This window comes from Eschrichtius robustus, chromosome 1 (genome assembly GCF_028021215.1).
Source record: "Eschrichtius robustus isolate mEscRob2 chromosome 1, mEscRob2.pri, whole genome shotgun sequence".
Classification (NCBI taxonomy): domain Eukaryota; kingdom Metazoa; phylum Chordata; class Mammalia; order Artiodactyla; family Eschrichtiidae; genus Eschrichtius; species Eschrichtius robustus.
This window is the reverse complement of record NC_090824.1, coordinates 64,076,128-64,104,121: the sequence shown is the minus strand read 5'-3', so window position 1 is coordinate 64,104,121 and position 27,994 is coordinate 64,076,128. Positions and strand designations below refer to the sequence as shown.

General features: G+C 42.0%; 1 protein-coding gene, 2 non-coding genes and 1 pseudogene across 4 annotated transcripts; 2 read left to right on the top strand and 2 right to left on the bottom strand.

Annotated features, from left to right (window-relative positions):
• Positions 1-292: 292 nt before the first annotated feature.
• On the bottom strand, positions 293-26,332 carry EAPP (E2F associated phosphoprotein). 2 transcript variants are annotated; one of them, XM_068534451.1, is made up of 7 exons: positions 26,299-26,332; positions 19,376-19,597; positions 16,133-16,314; positions 14,957-15,052; positions 13,832-13,949; positions 6,930-7,043; positions 293-857 (listed from the first exon to the last, which is right to left on the bottom strand). In XM_068534451.1, the coding sequence occupies exons 2-7, from the start codon at positions 19,447-19,449 to the stop codon at positions 581-583; spliced, it is 861 nt and encodes a 286-aa protein (XP_068390552.1). In that variant the 5' UTR covers positions 19,450-19,597; positions 26,299-26,332; the 3' UTR covers positions 293-580. The 2 variants fall into 2 exon arrangements, with proteins under 2 accessions (XP_068390552.1, XP_068390539.1); XM_068534438.1 differs by lacking the exon at positions 26,299-26,332 and adding an exon at positions 25,407-25,616.
• On the top strand, positions 7,765-7,871 carry LOC137776852 (U6 spliceosomal RNA). Its single transcript, XR_011076337.1, has one exon. It is a non-coding gene; the product is annotated as a U6 spliceosomal RNA (small nuclear RNA).
• LOC137757895 (peptidyl-prolyl cis-trans isomerase FKBP1A pseudogene) lies at positions 9,044-9,477 on the top strand (annotated as a pseudogene).
• LOC137777878 (U1 spliceosomal RNA) lies at positions 26,012-26,175 on the bottom strand. The gene has a single exon (XR_011076661.1). It is a non-coding gene; the product is annotated as a U1 spliceosomal RNA (small nuclear RNA).
• Positions 26,333-27,994: the final 1,662 nt, after the last annotated feature.

Here is a 27,994-nt window from a genome sequence, read left to right as displayed (position 1 = left end):
GGGTTAGAAGGGAAATAAAGATACTTCTTAGCAAAAACAATACAGACAGAAAGGGTGGGAGGGAGATCCAAGAGGGAGGGGATATATGTATACATACAGCTGATTCACTTAGTTGTACAACAGAAGCTAACACAACATTGTAAAGCATCTATACCCCAATTTAAAAAAAGAAAAAAATATATATATATAGACAGAAGTGAGGAAACAGTTTCTAGATTAAGCACACCAAGGGTATATCCAAAATAAAAAATAAAAATAACACTCTGAAACAAAAGTTACCTGTAACTCCAGAACATTTTAATTCTAAAGAGCTTTAATAAATAAAAAGCCCCAGTTTCCAAATATCTATCAAAAAAAGAATGAATAACGAGTCCCATCAGAGCTGGGGAAAAATTTTTTTTTAAAAAGGAAGGGGAGGGATGAAGGTAGATAACCTTTTTTTTTCAAAAAGATAAAGATGAAACACTGCTTCCTCAAATAACCGCTCAGAATGTCACTTGAGATGAGTAGGCAGGAGGAATATAACTGTCCGTATTTGCCTTGTATACAGTATTGGGCAACTAAATGCCAACTTAGCTATTTAGGAATGGCTTGCTAAAACGTTGAAAAAATGAAAGACTTCATCCTTGTCATAGACCGCCACTTCGGTGGAACATTCAGTGCACATGACTGGGTGATAGATTTCTTCCACATCTGTCTCTGCCTGCTCCGCAGCATCTTCTTGGTTAGACCTCATCTTCTTATGGCCTCGCCTTTTCTTCCTGTTCTCTGGGGTTTTGTATCTTAGAATCTCTTCTTTGTTGATAGAACAATTCATTACAAACATTGCTCTATACTGAGTTTTGTATGATTCATGCCTAAGAGGAAAATGAAATGGAGAATTTGGATTTATATTCTATTTTAATAGTTACACATTTAGAAAAAATGTGAGAATACCAAAAACTTACTGAAATGCCAACCAAAGTAAAAACATGAGAACAAAATGGGAAATTAAAGAGCTTTTAAGAGTTATTTTAAGAACAGGAGGAGACTTGGTAACAGATACGAATGAATATATCCTCTTTTCTACTGCTCTAAAAGTAACTTTTATCTCAGAAAAAAATTTTTTGATTTGCTCTTCCAACTTAGACAAGAAAAGCTATTGGAAACCTGAGAGGTAATGTTTAAAAAATCTTTGACTGTGTCTTTTTCCTGTTGTGACCCGAGACTCTGCCCTCCTCTCATTACCACGTAGTGCCATTCTGGTCACTATTTTAGTAAAAGCTACAGTTTTAAAAGCTTAAAGAGCATCTGATTTATAACGTCCACTCTTGGCTTTACTCCAACAGTCTAAAGAATAGATAATGCTTTCTTTGTTCTCCTCATACACTTAATATTTTCCTACTTCTTTCTCGACTTAGTAAGTTATTTTCCTCTTTTTCCCCTTTAAACCTCATGCAACAGAAATATCTGGTTAAAAACAGTTAAGTCAAGTTATGCCTTCATTAGTTCTGAATGCTGATCATCTCCTCTTCCACCACCACCACTACCAGGCTGATGTTTCTCAAGATGAAGTCATAAAAATTTCATTTATACTCCACCATACTGGAATCCTTTCTTAATATGGAACACAATTTTTACCAAGCCCAATTTCTACTGTTAGATCACAAAGCAACTTCTTTTGGGTATAGGAACCCTGTAACATGGTAACATGGTTTAATTTAAAAGAGAAGCAACTTAAGTACAAAGATATTTTACTTTTTCTTTATTTCATATTCTAGGTGTCAATTTATATACAAAAAGCTTAAGAGCTCATATGGAGAGTACAAAAATTAATTGTTGCAGATGATCAGAAACCTCAAGCTAGCTAATAAGAGTAAATTACATCTGGCTACCCATTAGTGACTAGAACAAATCCACCACCTAACATCATCATTTAATTTCAGTTAACCTGATTCAGAACATGGACTAAGTTAGACATTTATAAGGCTACCAGAAAAAGAGAAAAGAAAGAAAAGAAAAGGAGAGGAAAACGGCAAAAGTATATTTGGATTAATAGAATATAAGGAAAAAAACCACATGATCATCTCAACTGATGCATAAGGAAAATTTGAAAAATTCAACACTCTTTCATTATAAAAATACCCAATAAACTAAGAATAGAAGGAAACCTCCTCAATAAAGACCACATATGAAAAATTCATAGCTGGGTTTCCCTGGTGGCACAGTGGTTAAGAATCCACCTGCCAATGCAGGGGACACGGGTTCGAGCCCTGGTCCGGGAAGATCCCACATGCCGCGGAGCAACTAAGCCCATGTGCCACAACTACTGAGCCTGTGCTCTTGAGCCTATGAGCCACAACTACTGAAGCCCGTGTGCCACAACTTACTGAAGCCTGCGTGCCTAGAGCCTGTGCTCCACAACAAGAGAAGCCACTGCAATGAAAAGCCCTCGCACCACAACGAAGAGTAGCCCCCGCTCGCTGCAACTAGAGAAAGCCAGCGCACAGCAACGGAAGACCCAACGTAGCCAATAAAATAAATAAATAAATAAATAAATAAATAAATAAATAATTCATAGCTAACATCATACTCAATGATGAAAGACTGAAAACTTTTCCTCTAAGACAAGGAACAAGACAAAAACGCCTGCTTTCACCACTTCTATTGAACAAAGTACTGGAAGTTCTAATCAGAGCAATTATGCAAGAAAAAGAAAGAAAAGGCATCCAAATTGGAAAGGAAGAAGTAAAATTTACTTTGTTCACAGATGACATGATATTATATGTAGAAAACTCTGAAGATTACACAAAAAAACTATTAGAGTTAATAAACTAATGCAGCAAAGCTGCAGAGTACAAAATGAACACATGGAAATGTGTTGTGTTTCTATACACTAGCAATGAATAATCCAAAAAGGAAAGTAGAATAGAGATTACCAGAGGCTGGGGTGAGTCAGGGTGGAGAATAGGGAATTATTGTCTAATGGGTACAGAGTTTCTGTCTGGCGTGATGAAAAAGTTCTGGAAATGGATAGTCATGATGGCTGTACAACTGTGACTGTAGTTCATGTCACTGAATTGTACACTTAAAATGGTTAAAATAGGGAACAAGATAAGAGTGCCCATTCTCAGCACTCCTAGTCAACATATTTCTGGAAATCTTAGCCAAAGTAATCAGGTAAAAAAAAAAAAAGAAAGAAAGAAAGGAAGGAAGGAAGGGAGGTAGGGAGAAAGGAAGAAAGAAAGAAAGAAAAGGTGTCCCAATAGAAAAGGAAGAAGTAAAATTGTCTCTGTTTGCAGATGACACGATCTTATATATATAAAACTCTAAAGACTCCACCAAAAAAATGTTAAATAAACAAATTCAGTAAAGATTAAGGATACAAAAGCAATAAACAAAAATCTGTTGCATTTTCACTAACAAACTGAGAAATTAAGAAAACAATCTCATTCACAACAGCATCAAAAATAATAAAATACTTAGGAATAAATTTAACCAAGGAGGTGAAAGATCTATACACTGAAAACTATGAAACACTGATGAAAGAAATTGAAGAAAACACAAATAAGGGTAAAGATATCCTGTTTTCATAGAATGGAATAATTAATATTGCTACAACGTCCATACTACCCAAAGCCATTTATAGATTCAATGTCATCCCTATCAAAATTCCAATGGCATTTTTCATAGAAATAGAAAAAAAATCCTAAAATTTGTCATGGAACCACAAAAGACCCCAAATAGCCAAAGCAATCTTGAGAAAGAAGAAGAAAGCTGGAGGCATAACACTTCCTGATTTCTAACTATACTACAAAGCTATAGTAATCAAAACAGTATGGGATTGGCATAAAAACAGACTCATTGATCAACAGAACAGAGTCAAAAGCCCAGAAATAAACCCATGCATACACCATAAACTAATATTTGACAAGGAAGTCAAGAATATTCAATGGGGAAAAGACAGTCTCTTCAATAAATGGTATTGGGAAAACTGGATATTCATATGCAAAAAACTGAAACTGGACCCTTAACTTACACCACTGACAAAAATTAATTTGAAATAGATTAAAGACTAAAATGTAAGATCTGAAATTATAAAACTCATAGAAGAAAACAGGGAAAAAGCTCCTTGACATTGGTCTTGGCAATGAAGTTTTGGAGCTGACACCTAAAGCACAAGAAACAAAAGCAAAAATAAACATGTGGGACTACATCAAACTAAAAAGCTTCTTCATAGCAAAGAAACAATCAACAAAATAAAAAGGCAACCTATGGAATGGTAAAAAATATTTGCAAATCATATATCTGATAAGGGGTTAATATCCAAAATACATAAGGAACTCATACAACTCAATAGCAAAAAAACAAACAAAATCTGATTAAAAAATGGGCAAAGGGGCTTCCCTGGTGGCGCAGTGGTTAAGAATCTGCCTGCCAATGCAAGGGACACAGGTTCGAGCCCTGGCCAGGGAAGATCCCACATGCCGCGGAGCAAGTAAGCTCGTGCTCCACAACTACAGAGCCTGAGCTCTAGAGCCCGCGAGCCACAACTACTGAGCCCACGTGCCACAGCTACTGAAGCCCACACGCCTAGAGCCTGTGTTCCACAAAAAGAGAAGCCACGACAATGAGAAGCCCGCGCACTGCAACGAAGAGTAGCCCCCGCTCACCACAACTAGAGAAAGCCTGTGCACAGCAACAAAGACCCAACGCAGCCAAAAATAAATAAATAAATAAATAAATTTATTTTTAAAAAAAAATGGGCAAAGGACCTGAATAGACATTTTTCCCAAAAAAGATATACAAATGGCCAACAGGCACACGAAAAGGTACTCAATATCACAAATCATCAGGGAACTACATATCCGAACTACAATAAGGTATCACCTCATACCTGTTAGAAAAGGTATTATCAAAGAGACAATAGTGAAATAACAAAAGTGAACCCTTGTGTACTACTTGTGGGAATGTAAATTGATACAGCCACTATGGAAAACAGTATGGAGGAGGCTCAAAAAGTTAAAAATAGAACTATCATATGATCCAGCAATCCCACCTCTGGGTATGTATACAAAGGAAATGAAATCACTATCTCAAAGAGATATCCGGGCTCTCACCTCAGCCAGTTGATCAAGGTCAACATTAATAGTCATAAATCATGTTGATAGTTTGTGCCCATGACATCATGTGATGAAAATGGCACTTTATTTCTGTGGTCTTCCTCCCAAAAACCTACTGCAGCCTTACTTACAATAGCCAAGACATGGAAACAACCTACATGTCCATCGACAGATGAATGAATAAAGAAAATATGGTATGTATATACAATGGAATATTATTCAGCCATAAAAAAAGAAAAAAAAATCCTGCCACTTCTAAGAACATGGATGAACCTGGAAGGCATTATGTTAAGTAAAAAAAGTCAGACAGAGGACTTCCCTGGTGGCACAGTGGTTAAGAATCCGCATGCCAATGCAGGGGATGCGGGTTCGAGCCCTGATCCAGGAAGATCCCACATGCCGCGGAGCAACTAAGCCCGTGCGCCACAACTACTGAGCCTGCGCTCTAGAGCCCGGGAGCCACAACTACTGAAGCCCTCGAGCCACAACTATGGAAGCCCACACGCCTAGAGGCCGTGCTCTGCGACAAGAGAAGCCACTGCGATGAGAAGCCCGCACACGGCAACAAAGAATAGCCCCCGCTCGCCACAACTAGAGAAAGCCCGCACGCTGCAACAAAGACCCAACACAGCCAAAAATAAATAAATAAATAAAATCTACGTTTTAAAAAAAAAAAAGTCAGACAGAGAAAGACAAATAACGTATGTATGTATGATCTCACTTATATGTGGAATCTAAAAAAAAAACTGAACTCATAGAAACAAAGTAACTGTTGGTTGGTGGGGAAGGGCAGATGGATGAAGGTGGTCAAAAGGTACTTATAATGGATAAGTTCTGCAGATGTAAGGTACAGCACGATGACTACAGTTAACAGTACTGTACTGCATACTTGAAAACTGCTGAGAGTAAATCTTAAAAGTTCTCACCACAAACACACAAAAAAAGATAACTATGTGAGGTGATAGCTGTGTTAACTAACCTTATTGTGGTAAACTAACCTTATTGTGGTAAACATTCTGCAATATATTTGAATATCTAATCATTACACTGTATACCTTAAGCTTATACGATGTTGTATGTCAATTACATCTCAATAAAGCTGGGAAAACAGCTTTATTTAAAATTGAAAATAGGAACTTCCCTGGTGGTGATGTGGTTAAGACTCCATGCTCCCAATTCAGGGGGCCCGGGTTCGATCCCTACTCAGGGAAATAGGTCTCACATGCATGCCACAACTAAGAGTTCACATGCCGCAACTAAGGAGCCTGAGTCACAACTAAGGAGCCCGCCTCCCGCAACTAAGACCCCACACAACCAAATAAATAAATAAATAAAATAAAAATTAATTTTAAATTTTTTAAAAAATTAAAAACTGAATTAATTTTTTAAATTAAATGTTAAAAAAATTTCAAATCGTCTAGTTGACAATAAATTGAATATTCAAATGAAGTACTCTTTTACAGCAAAATTTTTAAGACAGTTAAAATAGTAAATTTTATGTTACATGTATTTTATCACAACAGAAAAAAAAATAAGAGTGTATTTGAGAGATTTTGTCATTCCACAACATATATGCAGTTTTACTGAACCCTTGTCAGCACTGGCAAGTACTTTATTAGAAAACCTATTTATAACAGACGATGTGTAACGAAAATTATTTGTATAAAGATTAGTCATGCAGCACCAGGGATATATGAGGACAGAACTTTATCAGAATTCCTAAACACCTCAAAAGTCTATTTCTGATTTAAACAAGGACTACCAAGTGGTTTTTTTCGTGTGTGTGTGTGTGTGTGTGTGTGTGTGTTGTTACCCTTTATCCGTTACCTTTGGCAATCAAGACACAGTGTGGTCATGCAGGCAGGGCAATTCAAGACAGCATCACTATTTGGAAAAGGCTGTTGTTGTTGACATCGCCTCTGTATTCCAAAACCATGGTAGCTAGAACAGAAAAAGAAGGTGAAGAGGGGAAACACATTAAAGCCAAATCTTGCTTTCTAATGCCACTCTCCCAACAAAAGAAACCAGTACCCCTTAGAGAAATGGTCGATTCCAGGAATGGGGCATACAAGATGGACCTGGAACATCCTGTAGGGCCAGAAAGTAAGGAAGCGCTCAGAAAGAAAAAACCAAAAACCCACAGTGAGACAGGAATGTTAAAGGGGCACAGGAGCCAACTGAAAGAGCTCCCAATGACTGAAGCCAAAACAATTAGAGCATCAAAATAAAGTAGTATTGAATTATAACCAAAATATAAATAAATACCCATGAGTCCATGCTGACATAAATGACTTAATAAATAAATAAATGGGGGAGAATAGACACATCTCTCATATATAAGAATTACAAATAATTTATGAAGATACTCTCCCCTCAAGGAGGAGGAGCATAACTCCAGACTCCTTAAGTCTAGGCTAAACATAGTGACATCCTTCCAAAGAGCATGGTACAGAAAGGGGTGGAAAGAGTAACTTTACAGTAGAGAAACCTGACAAATACTACTTCACTATAGTGAACAAGATCAACATTAACAGTCATAAATCACGCTGATAGTATGTGCCCTTGATACAAAGTGATGAAAGCGGCACTTTACCTCTGTGGTCTTCCTCCCCAAAACCTCTAATTCCAGTCTAATCATGAGAAAACCATTAGATAAATTCCAGTGCTCGCTTCGGCAGCACATATACTAAAATTGGAACCATAAAGAGAAGATTAGCATGGCCCCCGCGCAAGGATGGCACGCAAATTCGCGAAGCATTCTGTATTTTTTTATCTATGATTGTTGAATCATTCCACGAAAAGGCCCTCTGCCACAAGATCAGCTGGATTGTGCGTTTAACGGATGTGGGAGTGGGGGAGTTGCTTGTTCATCCCTTCAGTTTGCACTTGGAACTCCTTTGATACCTCAGAGTTGGGATGGAGCTGGCCAGCCTGTGAAGACCTCCTTTGGGGGGCGCAGGGAGAATTTTTTTCCCCACTTTTATGAAGGGTTGTTTTTTTTTTTGATGAAGATATGTTGTTTTGTATACTATGCTTTCAAAGTATTAACTGTAATTATCTAGCGTTATCTTGTTGTTTGTACAGAAATACACTGGCCTAGCACAGGCAGATGTAGATTTTGTTATACTTGTCATAGCTGTTTTAATAAACTTGAGTTCCGCTGCTAAAGAAAAAAAAAAAAAAAATTCCAATAGAGGAGCCTCCCACAATATACCTGACCAGTGCTCCTCAAAACTGTTAAGGTCATCAAAACCAAGGAAAGTGTGAGAAACTGTCACAGCCAAGAAAAACCTAAGGAGACATAACAACTAAATGTAACATGGTATCCCGGATGGGCTCCTGAAACAGAAATGGGTATTAGGTGAAAACTAAGGAAATCTGAGGGAATTCCCTGGAGGTCCAGTGGTTAGGACTCCACACTTGCATTGCCGAGGGTGTGGGTTCAATTCCTGGTCAGGGAACTAAGATCCTGCAAGCCACGTGGCGGATAGATAGACAGATAGATAGATAAACAGATAACTAAATAAATAGGGTCATTTGAAGCCCACTGGGCTTCACTGGGATGGTGCAGGATCAATAATGTGACAGAGATGAATGTGCTTTAAATACAATTGCTATCCAAAGGTAAAATACGATATTTTTAAAAAAAGAGAAAAAAAACCTAAGGAAGTATGAATCAAGTAGGGACTTTAGTTAACAATAATGCATTGATTATTAACTGTGACGAATGTACCATATTAGCGCATGGCGTTAACAACAGGGGAGACTCGTGCGTTGCTGTTGTTGCAGCGGGTGTGGGGATACCATGGCAATTCTCTGCATCATCGGCTCGATTTTTCTGTGCACCTAAAACTATTCTGGCACAGCCGCGTAACTGCCGCCAGACCCACTGTCGGTCCACGCCGCCTGCCCGCCCGGCGTCCACTGCCACTGCCACTGCCATGGGAGTGCAGGCGGAGACCATCTCCCCCAGAGAGGGGAGCACCTTCCCAAAGCGCGGCCAGACCTGTGTGGTGCACTACACGGGGATGCCTGAAGATGGAAAGAAACTGGATTCCTCCTGGGACAGAAACAAGCCCTTTAAGTTTGTGCTGGGCAAGCAGGAAGTGATCCGAGGCTGGGAAGAAGGGGTTGCCCAGATGAGCGTGGGTCAGAGAGCCAAGCTATCTCCCCAGACTATGCCTACGGTGCCACTGGGCACCCAGGCATCATCCCACCTAACGCCACTCTCATCTTTGACATGGAGCTTCTAAAACTGGAATGACAGGAATGGCCTCCTCCCTGAGCTCCCCATTCTTGGATGTGCCATGGAAGGATCTGGTGCCTCCAGGTGAGCACAGCGAGTCCGTACGGAGCTTTTCCTGATGTTCCACTACACTCTGTATAAATATCTTCCCTGACCGAATGTGTTGTCACCAGCTTTGCTCTTCCCCTTTCTCCTTGTATGTGTGTTGACCTGAACTATATGCCATAAAGCTCAAGTTACCCATTTTAGTTTGTTTTCATTTGGGGGTGAACACTGAGTTTCAGTCCTCTGGATCTAGGTTTCCAGTTACGTATTATTCAAGTATTAACAGCACAAGTAATGGGTTAACTTTAGAATAGGAATTGTTGGGGGGGGACAAGAATCTATATTTTATTTTATTTTTTTTTGGATGAAAGTTTTATCTATTATATATTAAACATTCTTGCTGTTGCACTGCAAAGCCATAGCAGATTTGAGGTGCTTTTGAGGGCCAAATTATTCTCCAATTTAAGCGACGTCCTCGGGCTGAATTAAAAGCCCTACCCAAAACTAAAGTGGGAAGGGGAGAGCCTTTGCCTCCACTGTCCCAACCCCACCTTCCCCTTAACCCTCTGCGTTTTGAAAGCAGATCGTTTTCACTAAGATGTTGGACACTACAGGTGTCTATCCCTGGGCCAGCAGGGACCTCTGAAGACTTCTTCATGGCCTGGATTTTTTTTTTTTTTTTCCATCCTCTGGTTTTTCTAATGGATATTTAGGACTTTTGTAATCTCATAGCTATCCAAGATCCACTTCCTAAATTTTAAGAATTTCAATCAAAAGTTAAATTGAAGGTGCTGTTTGTAGACACTTAACACCCATGAAAGCCCAGCCATCATGACAAATCCCTGAGTGTTGTCTTAAGAAAATGATGCTGGTCATCACAGCTTCAGCATCTCCTGTTTTTTGATGCTCAGCTCCCCCTGCTGATCTCAGAGTTTGCTGGCTTCTCCTTCCCTCCTCTCACCCCTTTGCTGTCCTGTGTAGTGATTTGGTGAGAGAAATTGCTGCCCACTCCCGCACCCCTACCGCTACCCCCAGCACTACATATGAGTTTCAAGTTTTATTACTGCAATGAAAGTGCCTTATGTTGGCTTTTCTCAAAAAAAAAAAAAAAAAAAAAACTATTCTAAAAAACAGTCTACTAATTAAAAAAAAAAAAAAAAAAACCCACAATAAAGCTACATTTAAAAAGCAAGGGTTGTGGACTCCCCTGGTGGTGCAGTGGTTAAGAATCCGCCTGCCAAAGCAGGGGACACGTCTTCGAGCCCTGGCCAGGCAAGATCCCACATGCCGCGGAACAACTAAGCCCGTGAGCCACAACTAGTGAGCCTGTGCTCTACAGCCCACGAGCCATAACTACTGAGCCCACATGCCACAACTACTGAAGCCGGTGCCTAGAGCCCGTGCTCCGCAACAAGAGAAGCCACCACAATGAGAAGCCCCTGCGCACCAGAAAGACCCAATGCAGCCAAAAAAACAAAAGAAACCCACAACATTGTAAATCAACTATATTTCAATAAAAGTTATTACAAAAAAAAAAAAGCAAGGGTTGTAAGCTCTAAGTGCCTAAGGATTTTGGTCTGTTTTGTTCCTTGTTGTATTTCAAGAGTCTAAAACAGTGTCTGGCATATAGTAAATTCTCAACAGATATTTGCCGATTGAAAAAATAAAGCATGAATCTGTTTATGAAGACACTAAAGTATAAAAGTATATATTCTTAAAAGGGGCTTATGGAAAACACCTAAAAATTGAAAAGCAAAATGCAGATCATTTGGCATTACTTCCTGAACTCTTTAAATATTTGTGGGGAAAAATACTGAGAACACGTGGTATATATTTCATAATTGTTGTTAAATACCTCCAATGCTTAGCAAATTTCAAAACCCAAACCCCAAGAAAATAACTTAATCATTCATTCAATAGGTGCTAAGTGCCCATACAGCAGTGTGCAAGGTGCTTGGCATACAGCACTGAACAAGACAGGTATGATCACTGTCCTTGTGGTGCTTAAAATGTAGTGAATTCACTATTTGAAGCTGGTTTCTGTGGTCTTAAAAGGCAACTACTGCTTGACACAGGAATGTGAATAAGTCAATAAGATGTTATTTCTTCTCAAGATTATATAAGAATGAAAATACACTCCATCTAACTTCCATGACAAATTCTGTTACCAGAATATGGAGCTAGACCGTAAGCTTTATTTCAATAGCACTCATAGCACTTAAAACGTTCATTTCACACTGTGAGTGTGAAAAATATTCATCACATAAATGCAAGAGGCAGTTGGAGGAAGTGGTGCATGGGTGAAACTAGGAGAGGAAAAAAGGACAAAGTGGGAGGGTGGAAGCTAAAGGGTGGTGCACAAAGACCCACATAACAACACAAGCCCTCTGGGCTTGACAAGTACAGATTCCTGGGCCCCACCCTAGCGGAATCAAAACCTCCTAGAGTAGGACTCAAGGGTTTGCATTTCATTCTCACCAGGTGATTCTGAAGCACAGCTAGGTTAGGAAAAATAGTGGTAAGTTGCCCAGCTTTCACTTTTATGATAAATCAGCCTTTATCAAATCAAATTTGAAAATGAGTATGGAGTTTCCTCTTAGGATGATGAAAATGGTTTGAAATAAACATAGGTAGTGGTTGCACAACATTGTGAATATACTAAATACCACTAAATTGTTTGCTTTAAAATGGTTAACATTATGTCATGTGAATTTTACCTCAACTTTAAAAAATCAAATTTGTATACCGTATGCTAACGCATATATATGGAATCCAAAAAAAAAAAAAAAAAATGGGGACTTCCCTGGTGGCACAGTGGTTAAGAATCCGCCTGCCAATGCACGGGACACAGGTTCGAGCCCTGGTCCAGGAAGATCCCACATGCTGCAGAGCAGCTAAGCCCATCCGCCACAACTACTGAGCCTGTGCTCTAGAGCCCGCAAGCCACAACTACTGAGCCCACGTGCCACAACTACTGAAGCCTGTGCGCCTAGAGTCCGTGCTCCGCAACAAAGGTAGCCACGGCAATGAGAAGCCTGTGCACCACAACGAAGAGCAGTCCCTGCTCACCGCAACTAGAGGAAGCCTGCGCGCAGCAACAAAGACCCAACGCAGCCATAAATTAATTAATTAATTTTTTTAAAAAAGGTACTGATGAACCTAGTGGCAGGGCAGGAATAAAGACATAGACATAGAGAATGAACTTGAGGACATGGCGGGAGGAAGCTGGAGCAAAGTGAGAGTAGCACTGACATATATACACTACCAAATGTAAAATAGCTAGTGGGAAGCAGCTGCATAGCACAGGGAGATCAGCTCGGTGCTTTGTGTCCACCTAGAGGGGTGGGATAGGGAGGGTGGGAGGGAGATGCAAGAGGGAAGGGATATGGGGATATGTGTATACATATAGCTGATTCACTTTGTTATACAGCAGAAACTAACACAACATTGTAAAGCAATTATAGTCTAATAAAGATCTATAAAAAAATTTAAAAATTTTAAAAAAATCAAATTTGTAAATAGTTAAAAACAACAATTCAAGCATTCAAGTAGAAAACATAACATCCACTGTTTATCCACATAAACTTTTTTTTTTTTTTTTGGCAGTACCATGGCATGCAGGATCTTAGTTCCCCAACCAGGAACTGAACCCGTGACCCCTGAAATGGAAGCACGGAGTCCTAACCACTGGACCGCCAGGGAATTCCCCACATAAACTCTTAATCTCCAAGTAATTTTAAATTGTTTATTTGAAAAAAGTCAGTTTTGTTTCTTAAAGGGAGAGACTGACTAGCTATAGCAGTCTGAATTCAACAACAGTTTTTAAAAATCCAATGGCCTAAAGAATGTATGTATGTGTATAACTGAGTCACTATGCTGTACAGCAGAAATTAGCACAACACTGTAAATCACCTATACTTCATTTATAAATAAGTAAATAAATATTTTTAAAAATAAATAAAAAACCGGGCTTCCCTGGTGGCGCAGTGGTTGAGAATCTGCCTGCCAATGCGGGGGACACGGGTTCGAGCCCTGGTCTGGGAAGATCCCACATGCCGCGGAGCAGCTGGGCCCGTGAGCCACAATTACTGAGCCTGCGCGCCTGGAGCCTGTGCTCCGCAACAAGAGAGGCTGCGACAGTGAGAGGCCCGCGCACCGCGATGAAGAGTGGCCCCCGCTTGCCACAACCAGAGAAAGCCCTCGCACAAAAACGAAGACCCAACACAGCCAAAAATAAATAAATAAATAAATAAATAAAAAACCAATGGTCTGACTGAAATTTGCTTTTCATTTTTAAAATAAACTATTCAGCAATTTTTACGCAAACTTTATGCATGTCTGTATAAACATATACACATACACTCAAAATGTGAATATAGCGAAAATCATCTTTTAATCATTTTTCCTAAAGATTCTAATTTTAAATTTAAGTTCTTACCCTCTTCTTTGTGCATCAACCCAGGCCTGATCTCTGTCATCTTTTTCAGGATCATATAGTAATTCATCATTTGTCGGAATTCTGTGTTGTTTCTTCTTCTTTTTCTTGGTCACCTGTGCTAGTTTTGAAAATGTTAATGATATGGCTAAGTATCATGTCTAAAATCCACACCTCTTTTATACAAAATGAAGAAAACTGTTTCCTAAGGTACATATTTTTTCGTTATATTTTCCTAAAAAAATATTTTAAACTATTCCTCCAAATAAAGTTCAGAACTGAGTTCAAATAATGAGACGTTAGTCTCAAAAAGGTCACTCAAAGTAAGTCAAGAATAGAAACTTTTTTTTTTCGGCCATGCTGCACGGCCTGTGGGATCTTAGTTCCCTGGCCAGGGATCAAACCTGGGCCCTGGCAGTGGAAGTGCAGAGTCCCAACCACTGGACCACCAAGGGAGTCCCTAGAAACTATTTTTATGTCTTAAATTCTCCATAAGTTCTCATACATAAAATGCTACTGAAATCAGAACAAAAATGAATGAAAAAAAAAACTATGGTCAACCACATACACTAGACCTACTTGGGCAGGTCAATGTTAATGTAACAACATATAAAAATATAAAATTGTTTACCATATAAATTTGTTATTTGTGTATTCCATCATAATTACTGATATAATTTAGTTTTAGCTCTTGTCATTGTGTTCAACTTTGCTCAAATTTATACAAAATCAATTCCAAAGAACAGAAAGGTTGATTTAAAAAAAGCAGCAAGTTAGGGAAAATTCTGCAAGAGAGTAAAATCTAGAAACTATCTGCAGTTGTGAAAGCAAATGTTGCTGTGCTAAAGAACCTGAAGGAAGAGGGGGCCAAGAGCCCTGAGGAAAGAGGTACTGAGTCAGGACACACTCTTCCTCTCCCCAGATGTGCCTCTGCAACACCACCCTCAGTCCCTGTCCTCAGGTGCGTCCCCATTTGTTCTTATGCGCAATCCTGCTTTTGTTTTCACATCAACTGCCTGCAATTTCTTAAAAGATGAAACTCAAAGGGAAAACCTAATATCAAATAATTGCTAGGTAAACCTTCCTTCATAAAATATAACTGCTAAACCTGGTAAACATGTTACTTACCTGCTTTGTCTTCATCCTCAGAATCAGAATCAAAATATATATCGTCATAGTACTTTGTCGGAGCTGTTCCAACTTTCCCATTTCCTGAGGAAGACCCTAGTCAAACCATAAGGGAAGTTTAAAAACTGAACCATACTGGATTGGCAAGGAAAAAAACTCCATATATTCTTCCATCACTTCAAAGTGATATCAACTCATTCCCAATTTCATTTGGGTGGAAAAATACTTTCACATCAATGACTTACTGGATTTCTATGCCCTATGCAATTACAGAGAACTTCCCCTCCTTGAATAACTGTTCCAAATCATGAGAAAATTATTCTCTCTCCCTTCCCACAAAGAGACTGAAAGCATATATAAATAATGATAAAAGCACATCTAATTAAATAAAATAACCATATTTTCACATTGCCGGCATATATATCTCTACCTTTCAGCCATGCAGTATACTGTGGAGAACAGGAAATAAACATCTTGTTTTAAGGAACTTTAGAAGAAAGAGGATAAGAGCTCTACAAAGAGTCAGGCAGAATGAGTCAAGCACACATTCTTCCTCTCCTCAGCTGTGCCTAGTGCCATGACATCACCTATACTTATGCCATCAGGTGCCTGCATCCCTAATTCTTCCTCTTAATTAACATCTGTTTTTGCTTTTATCATTATTACATATGCTTTCAATTCTTAACAGTTAATATATAGCATAACAACATGGAAACCAATTCTGAGGAGTCCTACCTTCACAAACAAGTTTTCGAGTCAGATATATTTTACATAGAAACCAAGTATCAAAATGAAGTATGTTTCATTACTTACTAAAATGAGACAGGAATTTGTGGTCACACATCATTTAATCTGCTGTATCAGTGCTATATAACCTTAAATATACTTCTATAAGCTAGTGTGTCTTTTTTTCTTTTATCCTGAGGTAAAAATTACAAAAGGAAATTATACAAGTAAACAATGCTAAACAGTCTCTTTCCAGCAACACAGGAAAATTCTTCACTAGCAACAAAAGAAAACTACACTCAGGTTGCCAAGCACATTTATTCATTCATTCAATAAGTATTTACTGAGCACCTACTGAAAGTGCTGGGGGCATAACAGAGCACAAATAAGGGTCCCTGCCATTATGGAACTTAGAAAAATATCTATATGAATATCTAACTAAAAGTTTACCTGTTTCTAGAGAGGATAACTTGTCCTCCATTGTTTTTATGGTGGAATTTAATTCAGCTTCCATTTCTTTTTCAAATTCATCTTCACTAGAGGATTCACTTTCTCCAGTAAGACATTCTCTGATAAGTTTTCGTTTTTGGTCGGGAGTTCCATGTAAAAGCACATCCACCTCATCTTCAGAACTAGAACACATTTAAATCATAAAGAATATAAATATTAAAGAATTACAATAACTTCAAATGCCTATCATCTCACTGCCCCCAAAATTTAAGTTTTATAAGGTTGCATTTGATTCAGCTATCATTACATAGATTAAGATCTCTTAATAGATTAAGAGATCTCACTTAATAGTTCAACCATTTCTGCATATTTCCAAATATATTTTTTAATGTCTACATAACATTTCCTCTTGCAGATGCTGTACAGTTATTTCTCTTTGCTATTAAACACTACAATGAATATCTATGTATATATAATTTTGTTTCTGTTGATTTCCTTAGGTTAAATGTCTAAAATTAGATGCAAACATCTTTCTGACTTCTAGAATTATCACACTACTTTCCAAGAGTACTGCACCAATTCATAATTCCATCAGCAATGAAAAATTTACCTCACAGAACTGGGAGTTTGTTTTAAACTCTGGATAATTAAATAAAACTTAATATATGTAACAAATAGATAGCTAATACATTCACACAAAATGTAACAGACAGTAAGTAAATATTACAGTTTAAAAGGCATAGTGCTACAGAGAACTAAAAAGAGAGAGAAGGCTAAATTATATTCTAAATTCTCCTGAGCAATTTCTGCCAATTTCCTTGGCCTTTTGTGCCTGGGTTTCCCCATCAACAGCAGTATGACAGAATTAAATGAGATATGAGAAGGAATGAAATGTTACCAAGATGAAATGCCTAAGACTTTTCTACTATAATCAATAGTACACACATAACGTTCAATTATTCATGATCTGATGAACGGTTACAGACTATTCCTGGGTTTTGCTTCTCTATTTTTCTCTTCTACAACAATGCTTGTGAGCCTCAAGCAGAAGGTAAATAAGAAAAATACAATTCACACCAATCAATTTTGCTAATGATAGAGGCCTTATCCAGATTCTACTCCCAAGAAAATTCCCCGTCTGACATTCCTCATCCTGACCAGCATGCTCCCTTTCTCCATTACCACTATATTCACTCAGGTCCTCGTAACTCTGCCTGTACCACCATGGCCTAAGGATCGCCAGGTCTCAAAACTCTTCTGCTTCATTCCACCCTTAACCCTGCTGCCAGAATGTTATTCCTAAAGAACTCTCATCACATCACTACCCAAATCCAAAAGAAAATCATCCATGACCAAAACTTTAAGTACAGCATTCAAAAGAACCTTCCACAATCTGGTTTCAACCTATCTTTTCAGCCTTACCTCTCACTATTACCCTTAAACTACCCCAGTACTCTTCAACTGAGGGGCAATTTTGCCCCCCAGGGAACATGTGGCATAGCTAGAGATATTTTTGATTATCACAACTGGGAGGTGGGAGGAGGGGTTACTGGCTTCTAGTGGCATATTTACTGCCTGCTGTAAAAGAGGTGGATTCTCCAAGCTCAAGTGGTCCTCAGCCATGGTACCAACCCAATCAATGTGTAGCACCCATCTGGGCCTCTCCATGTAACCCCTACAGGAGTTGGGAAGTAAGAGCAACCAACACAAACATGATGCTCATGCTGGATGCTCTGCTGTCAGGTGTCTCCAACTCAGAAGACTCATGTGTTCTGCCAGCTTCCATGAAACAGTAATACGCTAAAAAGATTCGCTTCTAGGTATGGTAAAATCAAATCCTGAGAGACACCTCTTAAACACCTCTCTAAACAATCTCCCTTTTTAAAATGAGCATTCGATTCACAGCCTTGAGCAGGCAATACTGCCTAATAATACTGTTTTGTTTTCAAAGTATTTATTTTTACAGTTACCTTACCAGTGGCAACTGTCACAGGAATATAAAGCCTCTTTAAAGACATTTAACTACATGTGAATTCCCTGGTGGTCCAGTAGTTAGGACTCTGTGCTTCCACTGCTGGGGGCCCAGGTTCGATCCCTGGTCGGGGAACTAAGATCCTGTAAACCGTGAGGCAAAAAATAAGACATTTAACTATAAAAATGTAAATTAACTTAAAGAAAAAGATTAAATAAATAATAAGAGGGGTGAATACGGGGATGGTAATGGCAGAATAGCTCAAGTTCAGGAAACACTGAATCCAATCAAACTGAATTACTAATTGAGGCCTACTTTCACAAACTGGACCCATTAATTGAAACTCCTCCTAAGGGAATCTTGGAATCCATCCTCACTCCCCACAACAGAAATCTTCACAGCAGTGTGATCTCCCATGCCTGTAACCCCGCCTCAGGATAATATAAGGAAACATTGTGACTGAAAGAAGGGCAGTTTCACTGAAAGCTTAGTTGGACAGAATGTTTTAAAGTTTATGAACAGGATCTGCTGACAGCTTAAAAAATGGCTAAATTTTCCTGGAAATCTCTTGTCAACATAACTGCAATTTTCCTCCAGATAGGATTAATCCGTCCCTTCTGGAAATTCCCATAGAACTTCATCTGTGACTATCCCAGGTCATCTTCTTCTACAGTGGTCTTCTGAGATACAAGTTTACTTCCGAGACATATATCTTCCGAGATATATATATCTTATGTCCCCTACTTTACCGTTAAACCTGTCAAAGACAAAAATCTTATGACTGACCTCTGTAGCCCACAGCAAGCATACAATAGGTGCTCAAAAAAAAAAGTTAAATACCCCTTTATTTCTGTTTATTGCAGTTTAGTCTTCATGATGGTCACTTCACAGTAAGTCCCATGTGCCTCACAACATACTCGTGATATACTTATTATACTTCCTTTTTATAGATGAGAAACCGACGATAAAGGACTTGCCTTCGGTCACAGTGCTAGTAGCTGCAGAAGCAGGATTCGATTTCACGGCTTTTGAATCTTACGCGTAATTCCAGAATGTGCCCCTTCCCCGCGCCAGTGTCGGTCCCGCCTCCCCCGTGGCTACGCGACCTCACCAGACCCCCCTCGGCGTCCCACAGGCGACAGCGGGGCGCCACAGGGGCCCGAACCGCTGGACAGAGGATCCGTACGGGTCCGGCAAGCGCAGCGAGAGGGGGAGGCTGAGGCCTGGCCTCGGCCCGAAGCCTCGGGAACCGGGGTGGGGTAGGGGCCTACCTGCTCAAAGCCGGCTCCTCGTCACTAGGCTCTTCAACTGCGTAGGGATCATAGTCATCTTGGAGGCGGTTCATGGCGGCCTGTCCCCTCCGATACCGTCCACAGGCGTCGGCAGAATACCTGCTTTCTCCGCAGGTCCCTTTCCTAAAGCGCTCCAGCACAACTTCCGCCCGCACGTCCGCGCCCTCACTGCGCGCCTGCGCAGATCTTCCAAGCGAGAGGCTGGGGGAGGAAGCGGGGGAGGAGCCAGGAGAAGGGGCGGGGAGGGGGAGAGGGAGGGGGAGGGGGTGGGCAGGAGGGGAAGGGGAGGGGAGGAGGAAGGGGAGGGGAGGAGGAGGGGGAGGAAGGGGAGGGGAGGAGGAGGGGGAGGTGGCGGGGAGAGAAGTAAGTTTTATGTATATACATGTGTATATATATATATATATATATATATATATATATATATATATATATATATTTATATATATATATATATATATATATATATATATATATATATATATATATATATATATATATATATATATATATATATATATATATATGTTGTTTTGGCCATGCCCTTTGGCTTGTGGAATCTTAGTTCCCTGACCAGGGATTGAACCCAGGCCCATAGCAGTGAAAGCGCGGAGTCCTAACCACTGGACCGCCGGGGAACTCCCTTCCCTGGTTTTCAACTATTGCTCCAACCAACTCTTTTGCGAGGTACAATACTCACCCATGAGTCACAGTGATGTGAAGGAGGCACCTGTTGGGGAACCCATTTTTCCTTTTCTGAGAAGTGTGGCCCTCCTCAAGGATGTGCCCTTACATCCATATTCATTCTGATCCACAAAAGTTGAGTCACTACTTATTTACTCCCATAAACTTAAAATTCAGAATTAGAGATTCTGGGATTTCCCTGGTGGTGCAGAGGTTAAGAATCCGTCTGCCAATGCAGGGCACACGGGTTCGAGCCCTGGTCCGGGAGGATCCCACATGCCGCGGAGAACTAAGCCTGTGGACCACAACTACTGAGCCTGAGCTCTAGAGCCCGCGAGCCACAACTACTGAGCCTACATGTCACAATTACTGAAGCCCGTGCGCCTAGGGCCCGTGCTCAGCAACAAGATAAGACACCGCAACGAGAAGCCCACGCACTGCAATGAAGAGTAGCTCCTGCTCGCCGCAACTAGAGAAAGCCCCCGCAGCAACAAAGACCCAATGCAGCCAAAAATATAAACAAATAAATAAACGAATTTATTAAAAAAAAAAAAAAAGAATTAGAGATTCTAAGGAGTGGGCTGTAATCCTACAACTGGTAACAGAACAAGTAAACTCAGGGGCTGAGCCTGCCATTTTTGGTGGCTGTTTGGGCGTTACATATGCTAATGACGAGCAAGCAAAGAAAAGCAGGAGTATGTAGCAAACTGAAACAGAGAGGCTTTCCCTGAGCCCCTTGTCAAAAACTGTAAGCCCTCAACCCCACCCTCTTCTCTCCATCCCATCTTTTCTATCCCTAAATCCACTTTTCCCCCTTCAACTCCATGTTACTTGTTTGCTTACTTCTGTCTCCCTCTTCCATTTCTCTATTGCTGCACAAAAACATCACCCCAAAACTTAAGAGCTTTAAAACAAAAACACTCATCTATTTTTATCCAAATCTGCAATTTTGAAAGGCATTACTCTGATCCCCAATATCTAGGGTCTCGGGTTGGGACTAAAACCTGAGCATGTCTCTTTTCCATGCATCGTTCTCCACAAAGCCTTGGGCTTCTGTTGAAGGAGATGATTGGTGGGCTGTGACCACTCGTTGATCTTTGAGCTGGACTCAGGCAATCAAGGTTCCTCATCTGCTCCCCTATCCTTGCAATGTACACTCTGCCTCCTGTTCCCCTCCTGTTCCTCCCCTGTTCGGACAGTGGGAGCTGTCCAAATGATGAAGCCTTGAGGGAGTAGGGTGTTGTTGAGACCATCTGGACAGTATACCTGACAACCCAGTTAAGGCTTCTGTATAAACTTTTAAGAATTGGCTGGGGGACTTCCCTGGTAGCACAGTGGATAAGAGTCTGCGCTCCCAATGCAGGGGGCCCATGTTCGATCCGTGGTCAGGGAACTAGATCCCACATGCATGCCACAACTAAGGAGCCAGCGAGCTGTAAATAAGGAGCCCACCTACTGCAACTAAGACCCAGCGCAACCAAAATAAAATTTTTTTTAAAAAGAGACCTTTAAAAAAAAAAAAAGAATTGGCTGCCAGGGATAGAGATCTTCTACTCTTTCAGTGCCCAAGACAATCCTAGTAAGTTCCCTTGCCTCTTAAACCTGCCCTCTACCAACTTAGAGGCCTGCCTCTTTCTTTACTCTCTCCTTAGTGAGGGAGGGGAGTCAGTTTGTAAACCAGCAGCTTCCTCACAACATGGCAGCCCCAGAGTTGTCAGCCTTCTCACTCACAGCTCAAGTCTCCCACACAGGGTTCTCAGAGGCCCAGAAGGAAGCTGCAAGCCTTCTGCTGACCTAACCTCAGAATCCCCCGAACATTACTTTGACCTCGTTCTGTTGGTCAGCCTAGTCACTAAGTCCAGATTCCAGGAGAGGGGTAGATACACCTCTCAATGGGCAGAGTAGCTGGGATATAAAAGGTCTCAGTTTACAGTCTTAAAAATTGTTTGGAATTCCCTGGTGGTCCGGTTTTCAGGACTCCGCACTTCCACTTCAGGGGGCCCACGTTCAATCTCTGGTCAGGGAGCTAAGATCCTGCAAGATGCCTGGCACGGCCCAAAAAAATAAACAAAAGTGTGTTTGTCTCACCGTCTAAAAACAAAATGAGAGTTCAATGGATTAAACGGACTATTTCAGAACTCGTGAATTGACTATTAAACATAATCGTCTATTTTTTACAAATTTTAAATGTTTTAAATGTTTCAAGTGTTTTAAAATACTTTGTGGGGGAGTTCCCTGGTGGCCTAGTGGAGTCAGGCTTTCACTGCCTGACCCAGGGTTCAGTCCCTGGTCGGGGAACTGAGATACCATAAGCCACGCGGCACGGCCAAAATAAAATAAAAAACTTTTGTGTTTGCCGGTATTATATACTTAACTCCAGCACTGCACAATTTACGAAGTGGAAGAAGTTTGTAGTAATACTTTGCCCTGTTTATTTCAATGTTAAAATCTTGACTTTTTTTCCTTTAGGTTTCACCAGGTTTAGTTGTTGTGTGTTTTGAAGCAGTTCATGTGTTGAAGTAGTTGATGAGACGCTAACTCAAGAGGACGCCACGAACAAAACGATCGCTTTTAAGTTGACTGGGGAAATCTTACTACGTAAATGCTTAATGGGGGTGGGGAGGAGGGAAAGGTCCTCATAATAACCATGCCAGTGGGGATGAGTTCGGTCGGGCTGCGAAACCAAAACCAGAAGGTGAGACCAGACCCGAGCCCCGACTCACACCCTCAAATCCCTGGCGCCAGGCGCCCCGAACTCCAGCCGTCCCCATCGCCCCTCCGGGTCCCGACTCTTCGCCGCGCACCCACGCCCCCCGGACCACCAACGGCGACGTGTCTCCGCTGGGAATTAGAAGATCCCACATCCACCACAGAGGACATGGCGTACATCTAGAGAAACCAGGAGGTCAAGGAAACCTGCCCTAGGCTCCTCGAGGCCACACAAGCTCAAGAGAAAGTAACAAACTAGAAACCCGCCTGAGGTATAATTACCCCCAAACATAGTGATTTCTCAATGGAAATGACAAGGTTCACTCGACCTCTCTGCCTTTTTCTCTACCATGAAAGACATATTGACCTACCTCACAGGGGTGTTGTGAGGATTAATAAATGTTGGTACAGTGCTTTGGAAATGTGAAGATGCTGTGTAAATGCTAAAAAATAGCAAGTTCAGAGCAAAAAGCTACACAGTTTTTCACACATCCGTCAGCGAATGTGTTTCTACCGAGGTGGCCTTTTTCTGGGAAGGAAATACAGTGGAAAGTACATCCCTTGGCCCTTTGGTTTACTGACGGGGTGGGCGGAGACAGGAAGCAGCAATTGTGTGTTGCACATGAGTGTGGGGAGGGGAGGGGTGCTTACTAAATACGTGTATTAGTGAGTTGATGACTGTCCAGGGGTCTTCTCACTAACAAAACGTACAGATCAGGGAAAGAATGTATGCTAACTCCGTCGAGGTCATACGGGAGGGCTTTACTTCGTACGTCCAGAACAATTGAGAGGTTGATTCCACAGCTCACTGCTAGTCCCTGATGAAAATAGCCAGCCCTGGTGAGTTGTGGCATTCATAAAACTTCTTAACCCTCTCCTGCCTGAGGGCCGCAAAGGTGCGACGGGAAGACGCCTAGTGGCAGAGACAAGCCAGCAGTGGACAGTCTGGGGTTGCCCTCGGATGATGCATTATGCTCTGAGACGGAGGAAGAGGAGCAACCCAGGCTGTGGGAGTGGCCTGGGGAGTCAACGCTGGTTGCGGTGGGAAGCAAGGGACTGAGGGATTAGGAGTTTATGCGGTGAGAGTGGAGGATGGCAGGAGAGGAAATCTGTGAGAAAAAAGAAAGTGTGTCAAGCCTACCTGTAGGTCAGTGAGGCTGCAACTGGGTGAGAAAGTGTATACAATATTCTTAATGCTCCGTAGTGAAACTATGTAAGTTGAGGTCAAAATGATGTTTTTCTTCCGGTGGGGAGGGGGCGGTTTAAGAGGAAAACTGCCGAGAGGCGCAGAGCTATTCAATACTGTAAAAATAAGAAGTGAGGGTCTTCCCTGGTGGCGCAGTGGTTAAGAATCCGCCTGCCAATGCAGGGGACACGGGTTCGAGCCCTGGACCGGGAAGATCGCACCTGCTGCGGAGCAGCTAAGCCCGAGTGCCACAACTACGGAGCCGGTGCTGCCCAACAAGAGAAGCCACCGCAATGAGAAGCCCCCGCTCGCCGCAACTAGAGAAAGCCCGCGTGCAGCAACGAAGACCCGACGCAACCAAAAATAAAAAAATAAATTTATAAAAAATAAGAAGAGTGAAATTCTGTGTTTCGCTGCTTCTGGATAGAAGAGTATCAGTATCAGCTCACCAACCCTCGGCTCGGACATTCCCGATGACATAGAAAAAGCGGAGCCCGGGTTCGAGACCTGGTCGGGGAAGATTCCTCATGCCACGGAGCAACTAAGCCCGTGCACCGCAACTACTGAGCCTGCGCTCTAGAGCACGCGAGCCACAACTGCTGAGCCCACGTGCCTAGAGCCCATGCTCCGCAACAAGAGAAACCACTGCAATGAGAAGCCCCCTGCTCACCACAACTAGAGCAGGCTCGCGCGCAACAACGAAGACCGAACGCAGCGAAAAAAATATATATATATCTATAAACTCAGTTTTATAGATTAGATACATAGAGCAAATTGGTGGCTGCCAAGGGTGGATACTGTGGGAGGTTGATAAAATTTGTGGTAGGGCATGTCAAAAGGTACAAATCCCAGTCCTAAGTAACTCATGAGGACATAATACACAGCATGATGACGAAGGTTTAAAAAAAATAAATCAAAAAAAAATAAACCTACAAAAAACAGGAGAGCACAAACGCAGTCCCCCACTACCGTGAATTATGCACTTGCGTTTCCTACACTTGGGGAAATCACAATGGTCAACATGCGCAGTGCAATGGATAAGCCTGCCTCTGGTTAGATTAATCGTACCTGGACTCAAAGCGAAACGCTGCTGAAACGTTGACAAAACGTTTGTTTTGTTTTTAAGCCTGACATCAGTAAGTTTTACACGTATGCGTATATAGACACGTATGTTTCTTTGGCCATGCCCGTCGGCTATCGGCATCCTATTTTCCCAACCGGAGACTGAAGCCAGGTCTATGGCAGTGGAAGTAAACAGTCGTCACTACTGGGCTCTCAGGGAAGACCGTGGTTTCTTTTCTTCTATTCATTAAACTAAGTCATTGTTAACATTGTAATAACAGGTTCCGGTATACAGCTTCTGATGGTTCTCCATCGGCCGTTACTTTAACATATCGAATATAACGTTCTACACTGCAAATCTTGGTTACTTACCTATTTTACATGTAGGATTCTGTCCCTCGTAAGTCCCATACTCCCAACTTAGTTCTCCGTAACTCTCTGTTCCCGAGGGCTGTGGGGGGGGTCTTGTCTTACAGAAAGTAAGCAGAACATACATATATCGCTTGCCGGATTTCACAAGAAGTGGCGTAACTGACGTTTTACCCAGGCTTAATTTCCTTCGTATATATAATAAGCTGCTTTCGCTCACACTACGGCAAACGGCAGAAGGTATTATCGTTTAGTCTGTGTTTCGTACGGGCTCATTTCTGCACTACGGTACGACGCTCAAGACTGTTCACGAACCCGCCCACAAAGCCCAACAATACAGAACACTCAGCAATTGGGAAAACAACACCGTACACAGACAAACCACCATTCAACTGCGGTTCATTGGACGGCTGAGAACACCGCAGCCTCGCCGCACAACCACGGCGGGTAACATCGCTGGAAAAAAACCATAACGAGATGTTACAGCACTTACAACCACCCGTGAACTTGGAAGTGAAGACCGAAAACCGATATTGCGGGACTGCACGAAAACATCATTGCTCAGTTGGTGGTGAAAAACAGGTCTCTTATTCAACCAACACAAACACCAGGGGAAAGCGCGAACGCAGTCCCCCACTAACACAAATTATGCAGTCGAGTTTCCCACATTTGGGGAAATCGCAGGGGTCAGCACATCCGGAGTGCAATGGATAAGCCTCGCCCTGGGAAAACCACCTTCGTGATCATGGTATCTCCCCTGCCAGGTAAGTATGAATCTTCCGCCCACCCTCGCCCCACACCCTCGCGATCGCCCACCTCTTCACGCACGCTCACTTCCCTCACGCCCTCTCCGCGCCCTCCGCCCCTGCATGCCCCTCGCTCCGGCATCGCGCACCCCGGGAACAGCCTCGCGAGTCCTCGGCTGTCCACACGCAGGACGCGGAAGCCCAGCCGGAGTGGGACCAGCAGCTTCTGCGCGCCTCCCTATCTGCATACGCCACGCCCCTCTCCGGAAGTCCCGCCCCTCTAGTCTTTCCCCGAGCCGGCTGAGGACAGCAGGGAGAACGCAGGAGGCATCTGCTCAGAGTCTTCGACTTAAAGTGAACATTAGGTTCTTGTTTAAAGTCGGATTGAGGGGTTTCACTTTTCGCACCGTCTATGTCTAACCTTTTCCCCATTGGGAAATCGCTATGTTTGGGGGCAGTTAGCCCTCAGGCGGCTTTCTAGTCTGTTACTTTCTCTTTGGCTTGTGTGGCCTCGAGGAGTTTAGGGCAGGTTTCCTTGATCTCCAGGTTTCTCTAGATATGACCCAAGCGGAGTGGGACCAGCAGCCTCTGTGCGCCTCCTCATCTACATACGCCACGCCCCTGCCGGGACCTTTTCGGCGTCCCGTTCTTTCCCACGGGAGATAACGGACCTACTAATTCCCGACCGAGATGCGCCGGTATCTCCGGAGGGAGGGCGTGGGCGAGCGGCGACGAGTCGGGACCTGGAGGGGGGACCCGGGAAGACAGGAGCTCGCGGCGCCCGGCGCCCTGCAGTTCAGGAGCAGGTCGGAGCTCGGGTGTGGTCTCACCTTCCTTTCAGTGAAAATGACACGGAACAGAACGTCAATCAAATGTTAAATAGTTTAACATGAAACATGAAACGTCATCAGTTTAACATGAAATTGTTTTAGTCCTCATCCATGATCTTTCGTTCAGATTATGTAGTAATCGAATCTTGCAGCAGCAAAGAAAAACGAACAGAGACTATCGGGGCAAAGTGTTCCTGCAAGGGGTAGATGTGTGGGCCGGGAAGGGGTGTTGAATGGTCTCCGAAAATCGAATGCACGGAAATGTCGCGTTTTCGTCCTGAGGGACTAGGCTGCCTCTTTCAGCCGCCCGGATTTGTCTTTTCCTCTTCCATACGTGAAGGTTATTTCTCGAGATCAAGTGGATCCTCCCCAGACGTGAACAAAACGATTCAACTATTGTGTGTCGACTTCCAGTGGACCTTGTGCTGCGTTATACTATTGTGGTCGGTGCTACGGAGCAAAGCGAGGCTAGACACAGGACTGGAGACTATAGGGTCAGGGAAGGTTTCCTGAGGTCCTAACTGCGAAAAGATCAGAGGAAACGTATTGTAGCACCCTTTTTTCTTTTTCTTTTCTTCTCTTTTCTTTCTTTTTTTTTTTTTTTTTTTTTTTTTTGGCTGCGCCGTGGGGCATGCGGGATCTTAGCTCCCCAACCAGGGATGGAACCCACGCCCAGCGGCAGTGGAAGCGGGGAGGCTTAACCACACCACTGGACCGCCAGGGAAGTCCTAAGCACCCTTTTCTGATTACTGGTTGTCTCAGGAAGTTTCCTTTCTTAGTGTGTATTTCCTAAAAAGAGAGCATTTTCTTATCTAACCCCAGGATAATTATAAAAATCAAGAAATTAACATGGATGCAATATTATTATTTACTCTATAAACATTATTCCATTTCTATCAATTGTCTCAGGCATGTCCTTTATAGCAAAGGAAAATTCAAAATCACATGTTGCATTCTGTATCCTGTCTCTTTAACCCATTTTAATCTGAAATAATCCCCAGGCCCATCGTTTTAT

Excerpts from the sequence above, each read along its gene's own strand:
- EAPP (XM_068534451.1), bottom strand. The coding sequence starts at position 19,449 with ATGAACCGCCTCCAAGATGACTATGATCCCTACGCAGTTGAAGAGCCT. Across the intron at positions 13,950-14,956 it reads TGAGGATGAAGACAAAGCAG|CACAGGTGACCAAGAAAAAG; the intron begins GTAAGTAACATG and ends TTTCAAAACTAG. Across the intron at positions 7,044-13,831 it reads GTTGATGCACAAAGAAGAGG|CTACCATGGTTTTGGAATAC; the intron begins GTAAGAACTTAA and ends TTTCTGTTCTAG.